Raw genomic sequence first — 12,142 nt, 5'->3', positions numbered from 1 at the left:
TAGCAGAGATCATATACTAGATTAGAACAATTAGAGCAGGGATCAACTACTAGATTAGAACAAGTAGAGCAGGGATCAACTACTAGATTAGAACAACTAGAGCAGGGATCAACTACTAGAGCAGGGATCATCTACTAGATTAGAACAAGTAGAGCAGGGATCATCTACTAGATTAGAACAACTAGAGCAGGGATCAACTACTAGAGCAGGGATCATCTACTAGATTAGAACAACTAGAGTAGGGATCATCTACTAGATTAGAACAACTAGAACAGGGATCATCTACTAGATTAGAACATCTAGAGCAGGGATCAACTACTAGAGCAGGGATCATCTACTAGATTAGAACAATTAGAGCAGGGATCATCTACTAGATTAGAACATCTAGAACAGGATCATCTGCTAGATTAGAACATCTAGAGCAGGAATCAACTACTAGATTAGAACAAGTAGAGCAGGGATCATCTACTAGATTAGAACAACTAGGGCAGGGATCAACTAGATTAGAACAACTAGAGCAGGGATCATCTACTAGAGCAGGGATCATCTACTTGATTAGAACAACTAGGGCAGGTATCAACTAGATTAGAACAATTAGAGCAGGGATCATCTACTAGATTAGAGCAGGTATCAACAACTAGATTAGAACAACTAGAGCAGAGATCATCTACTAGATTAGAACAACTAGGGTAGGGATCATCTACTAGATTAGAACAACTAGAGCAGGGATCATCTACTAGATTAGAACAATTAGGGTAGGGATCATCTACTAGATTAGAACAACTAGGGTAGGGATCGTCTACTAGATTAGAACAACTAGGGTAGGGATCATCTAATAGATTGGAACAACTAGAGTAGGGATCAACAACTACATTAGAACAACTAGAGTAGGGATCATCTACTAGATTAGAACTAGAGTAGGGATCGTCTAATAGATTAGAACAACTATAGCAGAGATCATATACTAGATTAGAACAATTAGAGCAGGGATCAACTACTAGATTAGAACAAGTAGAGCAGGGATCAACTACTAGATTAGAACAACTAGAGCAGGGATCAACTACTAGAGCAGGGATCATCTACTAGATTAGAACAAGTAGAGCAGGGATCATCTACTAGATTAGAACAACTAGAGCAGGGATCAACTACTAGAGCAGGGATCATCTACTAGATTAGAACAACTAGAGTAGGGATCATCTACTAGATTAGAACAACTAGAACAGGGATCATCTACTAGATTAGAACATCTAGAGCAGGGATCAACTACTAGAGCAGGGATCATCTACTAGATTAGAACAATTAGAGCAGGGATCATCTACTAGATTAGAACATCTAGAACAGGATCATCTGCTAGATTAGAACATCTAGAGCAGGAATCAACTACTAGATTAGAACAAGTAGAGCAGGGATCATCTACTAGATTAGAACAACTAGGGCAGGGATCAACTAGATTAGAACAACTAGAGCAGGGATCATCTACTAGAGCAGGGATCATCTACTTGATTAGAACAACTAGGGCAGGTATCAACTAGATTAGAACAATTAGAGCAGGGATCATCTACTAGATTAGAGCAGGTATCAACAACTAGATTAGAACAACTAGAGCAGAGATCATCTACTAGATTAGAACAACTAGGGTAGGGATCATCTACTAGATTAGAACAACTAGAGCAGGGATCATCTACTAGATTAGAACAATTAGGGTAGGGATCATCTACTAGATTAGAACAACTAGGGTAGGGATCGTCTACTAGATTAGAACAACTAGGGTAGGGATCATCTAATAGATTGGAACAACTAGAGTAGGGATCAACAACTACATTAGAACAACTAGAGTAGGGATCATCTACTAGATTAGAACTAGAGTAGGGATCGTCTAATAGATTAGAACAACTATAGCAGAGATCATATACTAGATTAGAACAATTAGAGCAGGGATCAACTACTAGATTAGAACAAGTAGAGCAGGGATCAACTACTAGATTAGAACAACTAGAGCAGGGATCAACTACTAGAGCAGGGATCATCTACTAGATTAGAACAAGTAGAGCAGGGATCAACTACTAGATTAGAACAAGTAGAGCAGGGATCAACTACTAGATTAGAACAACTAGAGCAGGGATCAACTACTAGAGCAGGGATCATCTACTAGATTAGAACAAGTAGAGCAGGGATCATCTACTAGATTAGAACAACTAGGGCAGGGATCAACTAGATTAGAACAACTAGAGCAGGGATCATCTACTAGAGCAGGGATCATCTACTTGATTAGAACAACTAGGGCAGGTATCAACTAGATTAGAACAATTAGAGCAGGGATCATCTAGATTAGAACATCTAGAACAGGATCATCTGCTAGATTAGAACATCTAGAGCAGGAATCAACTACTAGATTAGAACAAGTAGAGCAGGGATCATCTACTAGATTAGAACAACTAGGGCAGGGATCAACTACTAGAGCAGGGATCATCTACTTGATTAGAACAACTAGGGCAGGTATCAACTAGATTAGAACAATTAGAGCAGGGATCATCTACTAGATTAGAGCAGGTATCAACAACTAGATTAGAACAACTAGAGCAGAGATCATCTACTAGATTAGAACAACTAGGGTAGGGATCATCTACTAGATTAGAACAACTAGAGCAGGGATCATCTACTAGATTAGAACAATTAGGGTAGGGATCATCTACTAGATTAGAACAACTAGGGTAGGGATCGTCTACTAGATTAGAACAACTAGGGTAGGGATCATCTAATAGATTGGAACAACTAGAGTAGGGATCAACAACTACATTAGAACAACTAGAGTAGGGATCATCTACTAGATTAGAACTAGAGTAGGGATCGTCTAATAGATTAGAACAACTATAGCAGAGATCATATACTAGATTAGAACAATTAGAGCAGGGATCAACTACTAGATTAGAACAAGTAGAGCAGGGATCAACTACTAGATTAGAACAACTAGAGCAGGGATCAACTACTAGAGCAGGGATCATCTACTAGATTAGAACAAGTAGAGCAGGGATCAACTACTAGATTAGAACAACTAGAGCAGGGATCAACTACTAGAGCAGGGATCATCTACTAGATTAGAACAAGTAGAGCAGGGATCATCTACTAGATTAGAACAACTAGGGCAGGGATCAACTAGATTAGAACAACTAGAGCAGGGATCATCTACTAGAGCAGGGATCATCTACTTGATTAGAACAACTAGGGCAGGTATCAACTAGATTAGAACAATTAGAGCAGGGATCATCTAGATTAGAACATCTAGAACAGGATCATCTGCTAGATTAGAACATCTAGAGCAGGAATCAACTACTAGATTAGAACAAGTAGAGCAGGGATCATCTACTAGATTAGAACAACTAGGGCAGGGATCAACTAGATTAGAACAACTAGAGCAGGGATCATCTACTAGATTAGAACAACTAGGGCAGGGATCAACTAGATTAGAACAACTAGAGCAGGGATCATCTACTAGAGCAGGGATCATCTACTTGATTAGAACAACTAGGGCAGGGATCAACTAGATTAGAACAACTAGAGCAGGGATCATCGACTTGATTAGAACAACTAGGGCAGGGATCAACTAGATTAGAGCAGGGATCATCGACTAGATTCAGCAGGGGACCATTTTTTTTTCTTGTGCGGATGGTCGGGCCTGGAAAATAATTGCAAGTAATTTGTAGTCTGCACATTCACTGCAAGAAGACCACTAAAACCTAATTCTTTCAAACCACGCTTACATTTGTATATGTCTCTCTATTATGCGTGGGAAAACTTGGAATACAGATGTGTTAAATTAAAATCAGCCTATTTCCTGGTGTTTTTACAATCTTTTATGTCCAACAATGAAAATGTTAGAAGTATTTCTTTATTTTCTGCTCAGAAAAGTTTGAGGGGCCCAAATAAAAGCACCCTGGGGCCAAATTCAGCCCGCGGGCCGCCAGTTGGGGAACCCTGCAATAGGGTGTCATTTTGGACGCAGAATCATATCTTATACCTGACCTGTTTCATTGGGTCCTCCCAGATTACTTGGATAGATCTGTAACTTCTGTTGCTCTATACCCCTCTCTCTCTCTCTCTGTCCCTCTCTCTCTCTGTCCCTCTCTCTCTCTGTCCCTCTCTCTCTCTGTCCCTCTCTCTCTGTCCCTCTCTCTCTCTGTCCCTCTCTCTCTCTCTGTCCCTCTCTCTGTCATCGTCAGGTTACCTACTTCTCACACGTGTTTTAATGCTTTGCTGCTCCCTGAATACGATTCAAAGGAGAAACTGAAGGAGAGACTTCTCAAAGCCATCACTTATGCCAAAGGATTTGGAATGCTGTGAAACAAGCAAAAACTCTGCCAAAACAAAAACTTCCTGGCTTCAGTTCAATGGTTTTATGTTTTGTAATGGAGGAAGGAAGGAATTATACAATGATGCAACAGTTGAAATGAATGTGGCATTACGACAAGGAAGTGCTCCAGAGACTGTGTGCCTGAACAGCAAATATACTCAATTTAGCAGACATTCGATCTAGCCCCCCTCAGATCCATTTAATATACGTAGAACCTCTCCTTACATTCTAGGTTATTCAAGCTGTTGAAATCAGTTATAATTCTTACTGGAGCTCGCTGGGTTTATTTGATGTGTAAAAACTTTTAAGAAGAAGCAGGTTATCATTGATTGTTGTGAAAGTGCACTTAACTAGACCTTCTGAATGTTAGTGAATGGTATATACATTACTGTATACTGCCATTTTAGGACATTTTGTTAGTTTATGATATTCTTTAATGCCAGCAGTGTTGTCGGTAACACTTCCTAATATAATACCCTCTTCATAATGCATTGAAAAGTACATTTATGAGCTATGCATAATGCATTATAATGCCTTCCAGGTGTTTTATAGCTGCTCATAGACCTCTATAATGCTTTGTTTCAAGTTTTATTGTCACGTGCACAAGTACCGTGAAATACTTTTTCACTGTACTTGAAGGGGGGGTGTTCATATGACGTGTTAGCGTGGTGTCGCGTAAGGCACAGGACTATTCTAACCAGTACACCAACACAGTGTTCCTGCTCTGCTGTAAGCTATGCAAGTGGGACCCTATTCCCTACATAGTGCACTACTTTTCACCAAGGGCCCCTACATAGGGAATAGGGTGCCATTTGGGGCGCCTTGTGTATGATGGCGTTGCATCGTCGTCTGTACCTGCTGCCTCTTTGGCAAATCTCCCTGCTACTTTTTGCTGCGGTTCCTCTGCACTCTTTCTAATGTGTTGAATAGCTTGCTGTTCAATACGTGTATGTTTTTTTGCAATGTTCATTTTGTATGCCAGACAGAACGCTCTCTTAGCCCTGACGGAGTGCTTTCAGTTTTTTTGTATTTTATTTTAATGCATGGTTACAGACACAAAGGAAGTAATTAGCTTTACAAAAGCTCCAGTGAATTGTCAGGTCATGTTAGTTCTTTGATAGCTGTACTCTCACTTACAGTTGCAAAAAAAAATGAGGGGGGAAATGCTTTACCCAGAAATCCCTTGGTTTTCCAGAAATCCCTTGGTTTTTCAGAAATCCCTTGGTTTTCTATAAATCCCTTGTTTTTCCAGAAATCCCTTGTTTTCCAGAAATCCCTCGGTTTTTCAGAAATCCCTTGGTTTTCCAGAAATCCCTTGGTTTTCCAGAAATCCCTTGGTTTTCCAGAAATCCCTTGGTTTTCCAGAAATCCCTTGGTTTTCCAGAAATCCCTTGGTTTTCCAGAAATCCCTTGGTTTTCCAGAAATCGCTTGGTTTTCCAGAAATCCCTTGGTTTTTCAGAAATCCCTCGGTTTTTCAGAAATCCCTCGGTTTTCCAGAAATCCCTTGTTTTTCCAGAAATCCCTTGGTTTTCCAGAAATCCCTTGGTTTTCCAGAAATCCCTTGGTTTTCCAGAAATCCCTTGGTTTTCCAGAAATCCCTTGGTTTTCCAGAAATCCCTTGGTTTTCCAGAAATCCCTCGGTTTTCCAGAAATCCCTCGGTTTTTCAGAAATCCCTCGGTTTTTCAGAAATCCCTCGGTTTTTCAGAAATCCCTCGGTTTTCCAGAAATCCCTTGGTTTTCCAGAAATCCCTTGGTTTTCCAGAAATCCCTCGGTTTTTCAGAAATCCCTCGGTTTTTCAGAAATCCCTCGGTTTTTCAGAAATCCCTCGGTTTTTCAGAAATCCCTCGGTTTTTCAGAAATCCCTCGGTTTTCCAGAAATCCCTTGGTTTTCCAGAAATCCCTTGGTTTTCCAGAAATCCCTTGTTTTTCCAGAAATCCCTGGGCTTTCCAGAAATCCCTTGGTTTTCCAGAAATCCCTCGGTTTTTCAGAAATCCCTTGGTTTTCCAGAAATCCCTTGGTTTTCCAGAAATCCCTTGGTTTTCCAGAAATCCCTTGGTTTTCCAGAAATCCCTTGGTTTTCCAGAAATCCCTCGGTTTTTCAGAAATCCCGGTTGGAAGAGTCCCAGAATCGGGAGGGAATAAAGAGGAAATCCAGAATCTTCCAACCAGGAGTTTTGGAAAACCTGGGAACGTTAGCAGAATTCTGCAACCCTAATCTGACTTCACAGTTAATCTGACCCATATAATGTGAAATATTGACTTGGAGAAAAGTGTTTTATAATAATACCACTGAATTGATGTGCCACATCAATGCTCAGAACAGTGTGTTATTCTCCGAACTATTTTTTGGTTCGTTGGTGTTTGATTTGGTGTGACTGTGGTTTGGTTTTCATTATGCTATACACCTGAAAGCCTGCCAAGCCATGCAGAACATTTTGGTTTGATATCCTGTGATGTGTACAACAGTCTTGGCAGGAAGGGTTTAATGGTTTGATATCCTGTGATGTGTACAACAGTCTTGGCAGGAACGGTTTAATGGTTTGATATCCTGTGATGTGTACAACAGTCTTGGCGGGAAGGGTTTAATGGTTTGATATCCTGTGATGTGTACAACAGTCTTGGCAGGAAAGTTCATTCATAAAGGATTCATTCCCCATGTTGTTTTACTGCCTGAATTCAAAATAGATTCAATATGAATTATTTTTTCCCCACCCTTTTACATACAATACCCCACAATTTTATCAAATATATTACAGAAAATCGATGCAATTTACATCAGTATTCACACCCCTAAATCAATACATGTCAGAATCCCGTTTCTGAATAAGTCTGTAAGAGATTTGCACACCTGGCTCGTACAATATTTGCACATTCTTTAAAAAATTGTTAAAGTTCTGTCAATTGGTTGTTGATAATTGCTAGACAGCCACTTGGACGTCTTGCCGTAGATTTTCAAGCAGATTTTAAGTCAAAACTGTAACTAGGTTACTCAGGAACCTTCAATGTCATCTTGGTAAGCAACTCCAGTATACATTTGGCCTTGTGTTTTCGGTTATTCTCCTGCTGAAAGGTCAATTTGTCTCCCAGTGTCTGTTGGAAAGTAGACTGAACCAGGTTTTCTCTAGTCCTTCCTGATGACAAGCATACCCATAACATGATGCAACCGCCACTATGCATAACACATATTGATTATATGAAGATTAGTACTTACTTAGTGATGTGTTGAATTTGCCCCAAACATAACACTTTTTATTCAGGGTATAAAGTTAATTTCTTTGCCACATTTTTTGCAGTTTTACTTTTAGTGCCTTGTTGCAAACATGATCCATGTTTTGGAATATTTTTTATTCCGTACAGGCTTCCTTCTTTTCACTCTGTCATTTAGGTTATGCTGTTGATCCATCCACAGTTATCTCCTATCACAGCCATTCAACTCTGTAACTGTTTTAAAGTCACCATTGGCCTCATGGTGAAGAATCTCTTTCATCCATTTTCAATTCGGGCTGTAAGACAAAATGTGGATTAAGTCCAACGGCTGTGAATACTTTCTGAATGCGATTGTATTTAGTTGTTTGCTGCCTGGTTTATTTTGATATAATGGAAATTAAGGAAAGTACATACATTTTAATTAAACACTTGATGTGTCAACATAATGCAAAATAAAATAATACATTTTTAACCCTGTCTCGGTGTAATCGTATCTGTGGACACTGTCATCGTATTAACTCTACACTGTCATTCTCATCACATTAACATTCAACTCCATCTTCACTGACATTCTTATGACAAAATGCTTCACTTTAATTCCCCTTCTATGAATTATACACTGAGTATACCAAGCACTAGGAACACCTTCCTAATATTGAGTTCCACGCTTCCCTTTGCCCTCAGAACAGCCTCGATTTGTCAGGGCGTGGACTCTATAAAGTGTCGGAAGAGTGTCCCACAGGGATGCTGGCATGTTAACTCCGATTGCTTCCGACAGTTGTGTCAAGTTGGCTGATGTCCTTTGGGTGGTTGACATAAACCGGTGCGCTTGGCACCTACTACCATACCCTCTCCAAAGGCACTTAAGTCTTTGTCTTGCCCATTCACCCTCTGAATGGTACACATACACAAGCAATAACTCATTTGTCTCAAGACTTAAAAATCCTTCTATAACCGGTCTCCTCCCCTTCATCTACACGGATTGAAGTGGATTTAACAAGTTACATCAATAAGGGGGTCATAGCATTCAGCTGGAAAGAGCAGCTGTTGTGTTTAATGTTTTGTATACTAAGTGTAGTTTCAACTGCACAGTTGTAATGTTTTATAAATCCCAACCACTAACATGTGGCGTGTCTCCTTCCAGCTGCTGTAGATGTGTAGCAAATAGCACTCCTCAGCCTGAAGTATCCTCAGCCAATAGCTAGCTTTCTGCATGGCGCTGACTGGTAAGAACACTTCCTGAGGACCAACCTGGTCTCAGAGCATTGTGGATTATCCTGTACGTAAATCCGAGACACTCCATGTATTATGATATTGTTGTGTTGCATTTCCTTCTATAGTTAGAGGACTCCTGATATCTCCAGGAGTGATACATTTATTTTTTGCCTTCGTCTGTGGTCTAGTAGTCTTTTTGCTAGCTAGGGCCATCTACTTGAACTGCTGACTGTCTTCCCTGTAGCCTAGTTGGTGTGTGAACTGCTGACTGTCTTCCCTGTAGCCTAGTTGGTGTGTGAACTGCTGACTGTCTTCCCTTTAGCCTAGTTGGTGTGTGAACTGTTGACTCTCTTCCCTGTAGCCTAGTTGGTGTGTGAACTGCTGACGGCTCATAACTTGCTGATGATTGTTGACACATCAACCAGGATCAAGGGACAGGGGAATTTTTGACTTGTTTTGGTAATCGGTGGCTGTATTGGAGAGGGAGTGGTTTCTCCTCTCCTAGACAATCACCAATTAGTACAGAGAGGTTGTGCTCTTCAGTCTCCCCTGGTTTCTGAGCGGCAAGTTTAAGCGGTGGTCATGTCAGTGGTGGTCTCGTTGCCGAAACGGTTTCTCAACTATGTGTGTGTTTTCTATACCTGAACTGCCAATCTGCGGTCAAGAACTTTGAGTTAATTTCAGGCTATGCTGAAATTACGGAGGACATTTCACTCCCTCTCTACCTTCTCTTCCTCTGTATCTGCTGTTAAACAGCACATGTCATCAGAGTGCGCAGCTGAACATTGTATGCTGGAAAACACTCGGTTTGTTATGTTTGATTTAATTAAATACGAATACAGAACGAATACAGAACTTGTTAATGCGAGGATTCCGCAAAAACACGGTTAGCTTTTGACAGCTAGGACAGCTATTTCTTGTCCCTCAATCCTGCTTGACAGGGAATCCCGCAATCCTGCTTGACAGGGAATCCTGCAATCTTGCTTGACAGGGAATCCCGCAATCCTGCTTGACAGAGATGCTAAGCTGTTAGCCATCAAGCTAACGAAGTTGGTACCAGATGAGTTTTCCAATGGAGCTTTGTCTGGAGAGTTAAATGAACGGTTCCAGCACTGTAGGATCTGTATCTACTACGCACTGTTTCAGGACAAACTGGATCACTCAGAGTTCCAATGCAGCAATTGTTTACTTGCCGAGGATTATAGGCTCAAGGTGTCTTCCTTGATCAAGCAGGTAGCCAGCCTACGTAAGAAACTGGGGAAAACGCAGAGTGGAATGTTGACCTTTTCTACGCTGGTGGTTGGATGGCGTTAGCGCTTGTTGGATGCATCTCCGCCTTGTCGTTTGTCGTTATCCGACTGGTCGGTGTTGCCCGGGGCTCCCCCATCTGATTTCGTAGTTGAAGGAACACAGCAAGAGTAGCAAGACAATCAACGATGGTCACGAGCCGTGGAAGCCGAAGACAACGACCTACCCCAAAGCAGTCCACACTCCCAACAAGAGCCCTGGAGAGGATACAAACAACAAATAGTTTTGCTGTCCTGGAGCCTGATCTTCCTGTATCTTCGTCGCTGGGGGTGCCTGTGTCTGCGGTCGCAGTGCCTACTACTTCGAAGTCGACATCGACAACCTTCCGCCCCTGCTCTGAATCGAGCGGGGCTTCCCCATCTGTCAGAGGCCTGCCACAGGTGCCGCGAGCAACATGCTCAAGCTATCCTGCCTCTCACCCGTCCATAAAGGGTTCTCCGAATCCTGAGAAGCGTGGGAGTGGGCGGATTTCCTCGTCCTTCTCGCCAGCCGTGATTCTGGACAGCTCCATGGTAAGAAATGTGACTGTTTTTGTACCAGGAACGATGTCTTTTCCCAGAGCTCGAGTAAATGACATCACTACACTGCTCCTGAATGTACAACGTCAGGACATCAATTCTATCCTAGTCCATGTGGGTCTTAATGACATTATGAAGGGCAGTTTGGAAAAGTTGAAACTGGATTTTAAAGAGCTTATTGACTCTCTGCTCGACACTAATAAAGACCCATCATATCTGGCCCTGTGCCATCTCTGAATCGGGACATTGAACGCTTTAGCAGGATTCTTTCTCCTCACAACTGGCTACGTGATTATTGCAGCTCGATGGATGTAACTTTTGTTGACAATTTCAATACTTTTTGCAAACAAAACACATTTTATAAGGAGGATGGGAACCACCCAAATAATTTGGGTTCCTGGATCCTTTCACAGCATTATCAGACTGCGTTGAGACAGTGACTTATCAATGACCCAAGCCCAGCTCAGCTAATCCCTACCATTGTGTCCCTGAGTCATCATAATGCTTCAGTAAATGTACACGATACCAGGGGTGTCAGTAGACACAATGTAACCTAATGTATGTCCCTCTACCTGCTCTGAATGCCTCTGCTGATCCTACAGCTATTGTATGCAGTAAACATGTGTCTATGAACCAGATTTATACTGTTAGCACTAAGCTGATGTTCCCTGGGAGTAGGTCCACTGTGAACAGCTCACCCTGCACTAACATAAAGAACATAAGCACATCTACTGCTGCTAAGCTTCCCTGTAAAGCAATGAAAGCAAGTAAGCATCTCAGAAGACAAGTGCTCAAAATAGCCCACGTTAATATATGTAGCTTAAGAAACAAGGTTCATGAAATCAATAATTTGCTAGTGTTACGGATACAGTTGTCCTGTGTGTTTGTATCCTGTGTTCTTTTCTCTCCTTCTCCCCTCACAGGTGAAAATCATCACTCACCAATCAATCATCAATCAGAAGACACACCTCCTCCTGTTTCCTACCCAATCACAGTTCCTTTCCCTTGGTTTAAAAACCCTGTCAGTTGTTTGCTCTAGAGCTCAATCTCTCTGTAAATGCCATATGTCTGTAGATCGCGCCGTTTCACCCTCTCCTACTATGTCTCTCTATCGCTCTTTATGTATTGAGCTATCTTTTGTTTGAGCACCTCCATATCACTTTGTCCTCACCTGTGAGTATTGTTTTTGGTTATGGTGTTTGTTGCTGGTGGGAAAAGGGGGAACCAATACAAGTCGCCCATGGGCATACACTACCCGTAGGTAAACTTTGTTAAAAACACTAGTTAGAACTGGGTGGACCACCCACTGTATTTTTGGTTAGTTAGCTGTTGTTGAAATAGGCTAGTCTAGCTTAGGGGTGTTTTGGATGCTTATTGTTTCTTTCCTTGGGTCCAGCTCAGACCCTTTTCCTGAGCTTCAAGTTCCTTGGTGTCCACATCACTAACATGGTTCAAGCACACCAAGACAGTCGTGAAGAGGGCACGACAAAACCTATTCCCCCTCATGAGACTGAAAAGATTTGGCATGTGTCCTCAGATCCT

At 41.6% G+C, this 12,142-nt stretch overlaps 1 protein-coding gene across 6 annotated transcripts in view; it reads left to right on the top strand.

The window, feature by feature from the left end:
* LOC110523047 (ubiquitin-protein ligase E3A) overlaps positions 1-8,036 on the top strand; it is a 36,636-nt gene extending 28,600 nt beyond the window's left edge. For all 6 annotated transcript variants that reach the window (XM_036978988.2, XM_036978991.2, XM_036978992.2 and 3 more), the window contains exon 14: positions 4,218-8,036. In XM_036978988.2, coding sequence (XP_036834883.2) covers positions 4,218-4,338 — 121 coding nt within the window. In that variant the 3' untranslated portion in view covers positions 4,339-8,036. The remainder of the gene's footprint in view (positions 1-4,217) is intronic.
* Positions 8,037-12,142: the final 4,106 nt, after the last annotated feature.

This window comes from Oncorhynchus mykiss, chromosome 5 (genome assembly GCF_057628025.1).
Source record: "Oncorhynchus mykiss isolate SJ-2025 chromosome 5, ASM5762802v1, whole genome shotgun sequence".
In the NCBI taxonomy this organism is placed as follows: Eukaryota; Metazoa; Chordata; class Actinopteri; order Salmoniformes; family Salmonidae; genus Oncorhynchus; species Oncorhynchus mykiss.
Note: the sequence above shows the minus strand (reverse complement) of the source record. Positions and strands in the feature narration are given on the sequence as shown.